A 3,175-nucleotide genomic window follows, 5' to 3' on the forward strand; every position below is an offset into this window, starting at 1 on the left:
GAAGCCTACCATTTTTCCAATTCCATCATGTTACCAAGATTTAAAGGATGACATTCTATCCTCCCTGAAGGAAACTGCAGTCTTCCTAAAGAAGGTGATGGTTGAAGCTAGATTTGGTGGTGGGAATGCACAAAATAAAATAGAGGGTTGTTAAATCACCAAGCTAAGAATAGCAGTTAATGTGAGAGTGAATAGCAAGCAGTAACAGTAGGGAACTCTAATCTGGCAGAATGCTAACCATGCTTCAGGTCTAAGAGTGTTTGTGTTTTCCTCTTCTAAAAATTTCCTGATTTCCTACAAATTTTGGCATCATTGCTATTCTGTCCACTCCTGCATGACTCAGTTTGGGATGATACCAGATCAGCCTTTGAAGAGCATGCTTATTATCTCATCTTCCTTTGCTGTTTCCAAAATAGTTGTGTGTTGAAATATATAACCTTTCATCCTTCATTGTGAATAGAGATAAAACAGGGATGTAGGGATAGAAGCAGAGTCAGGAAACACGTCTTCTCTTTGATTCAACCATTATTGTACATTTAAAAATGATGTATTCTTCAAAGATGTTCATGTTCTTTAAGAAGATTCTTTCAATAGTCTATGATGTGATCTGTTACCTAAGTGCTTTCATGCATAAATTACTCTAAATTCTAAATAAAAATTCTAAATAAAGAAACTCTTTAGCAAAACCGACGTTAAGAGGCAAGGCTATAACATCAGATCATTTTCCTCTTGTGCAGTTTCTATGACTAAGACTATGGAAGGTAATGAACAAGGCCCTGATCTCTCTACTATTCTAACCCATAATTATAAGAGGGTGGAGATAATGTGACCTGCCTTACAGAGTTTTTGTGATGATTAACAGTGTTAACAAGAATGTGCTACCACAGTTCCTGCCTCATTAGAAATATCCAATAAATGTTAGTGCAGAATGAAAAGAATGAAGATTAGTAATGAAGACTCCCCATCTCAACGTAGTGTTTACCGGAGGGAAAGGAAGTGGGGAGGTGGTAAAAGTTAAAAAGGGTCAAATACATGATGATGGAAGGAGATTTTGAGTGGTGGGAACACATGGCAATATCCAGATAATGTATCCTAAAGGTGTACACTTGAAACCCATATAATCTTATCAACCATTGTCATTTCAATAAATTTAATTAAAAATAAAAAGAATTACCGTAAAAATAAACAGAAAATAAATAATTTTTAAAAATCTTAACCTCTCGTATTTCTGTTCAAATACTGTCATAGATATTCTTCAGAATGGTAACCTTGAATATTTTTTTTTACTAAAGAATGTTCCAGAATCTCAAAGCCTCCAACATCTCTAAGATCCAAGTCTCTGAATTTATTCTGATGGGATTCCCAGGCATTCACAGTTGGCAACACTGGTTCTCCCTGCCATTGTCTCTGGTCTACCTCTTAGCCCTCAGTGCCAACATCCTTATCCTGATCATCATCTATCAAGAGCCAACACTGCACCAGCCTATGTTCCAATTCCTGGGCATCCTGGCTGTGGTAGACATGGGCTTTGCCACCACTATCATGCCCAAGATATTGGCCAACTTATGGTTCAATGCTAAAGCCATCAGTCTCCCGGAGTGCTTTCTGCAGATGTATGTCATACATTGTTTTGTGGGCATGGAGTCAGGTATCTTTCTATGCATGGCCATAGATAGATATGTAGCCATTTGTCAACCACTACGCTATCCATCAATAATTACTGAATCTTTTGTGGTCAAAGCAACTGTGTTCATGGTTCTCAGAAACACCATATGTACCATCCCAGTGCCTATATTGGCTGCTCAGAGACACTACTGCTCCCAGAACCAAATAGAACACTTTCTGTGTTCTAATCTCGGTGTCACTAGTCTATCCTGTGATGACAGAACCATCAACAGCATTTACCAGCTTATTCTGGCCTGGACATTCATGGGAAGTGACTTGGGTTTTATTATTTTATCATATTGTTTGATACTTCACTCTGTGCTGAAGCTGAACTCAGCAGAAGCTGTGTCCAAGGCCTTAAGTACCTGCACATCCCACCTCATTCTGATCCTATTCTTCTATACAATTGTCATTGTCATGTCCATCGCCCATAGTGCTGCAATATCAGTTCCCATCATTCAAGTGCTACTCAATGTACTGCACAGTGTCATTCCTCCTGCTCTTAATCCCATGGTGTATGCAATCAAGAACAAGGAGCTCCGGCAGGTTTTATATAAGGTTCTTAAAGTACACATCAAGAACAACTAATTTATAGAGGATGCTTGTTTTTATTAGATATATACTCAATGTAATATCCAATGAGTGCCTAGTGGCAGAAGAACTAAAGAAAAGGAGCACTGTTGCAGCTCTCAATTATTATAATGTACCAGTGGCAAAAACTAAAATGGAAAGTAGGCCCTGGCCAATGGTTAGAGCATCAGACAGTGTACAGAAGGAATATGGGTTTGATTTCTGGTCAAGGGCACTTACCTGGGTTGCAGGTTCTCTCCCTGCCCCCAGTCTGGGCACATTCAGGAGGCAACCAATCAATGTATCTCATTCACATTGATGTTTCTCTCTCTCTCTCTCCCTGTCTCTCTCTCTCTATCTCTCTCCCCCCCCCACTTCCACCCTTCCTTCCACTGTCTCTGAAAAGCAGTAGATAAAATATCCTCAGATGAGGATTAATAACAATAACAAAACAACACAGAAAGTTGGTCAAATATATGGTGACAGAAAAATACTTGACTTTGAATGGTGGGCACACAATGCAATCAATATACAGCTGATGTACTATAGAATTGTACACTGGATAACCATATAATTTTATTAACCAATTCCACTCCAATAAATCTAATAAAAAAAGGAAAGAAAAATGGTGACACATTTGAAATTTTGGGTTTTCAAAAAAATCTTAATCAAAACAGTAACATTATATTGTCTATTTTCTCAATGAATATAAAGGAAATACAATGAAATACTACTTGAATTTCCTTTTTGTTTTACGTATCTTCTTTTTCTATGCCTTGTCTACACTTTTTTTTCCTTTGGAATATCTTTCTCCATTTCTTAGTTCACAAAAATGAAAATACTTATTGTCAGAATTAATTATTCATTAGTTCAAGACATTTTATAAAAAGTTTGGAAAAATTTTTTTATTACAAACTAGAGGCCCGGTGCACAAAAATTT

General features: G+C 37.3%; 1 protein-coding gene across 1 annotated transcript; it reads left to right on the plus strand.

Annotated features, from left to right (window-relative positions):
* The first annotated feature begins 230 nt into the window (after positions 1 to 230).
* Positions 231 to 2,253, plus strand: LOC102241336 (putative olfactory receptor 56B2). Its single transcript, XM_005866594.1, has 2 exons — positions 231 to 248; positions 1,303 to 2,253. Exons 1-2 carry the CDS (start codon positions 231 to 233, stop codon positions 2,251 to 2,253), a joined length of 969 nt encoding a protein of 322 aa, XP_005866656.1.
* The last annotated feature ends 922 nt before the right edge of the window (positions 2,254 to 3,175 follow it).

Source organism: Myotis brandtii, unplaced genomic scaffold (genome assembly GCF_000412655.1).
Source record: "Myotis brandtii unplaced genomic scaffold, ASM41265v1 scaffold234, whole genome shotgun sequence".
NCBI lineage: Eukaryota > Metazoa > Chordata > Mammalia > Chiroptera > Vespertilionidae > Myotis > Myotis brandtii.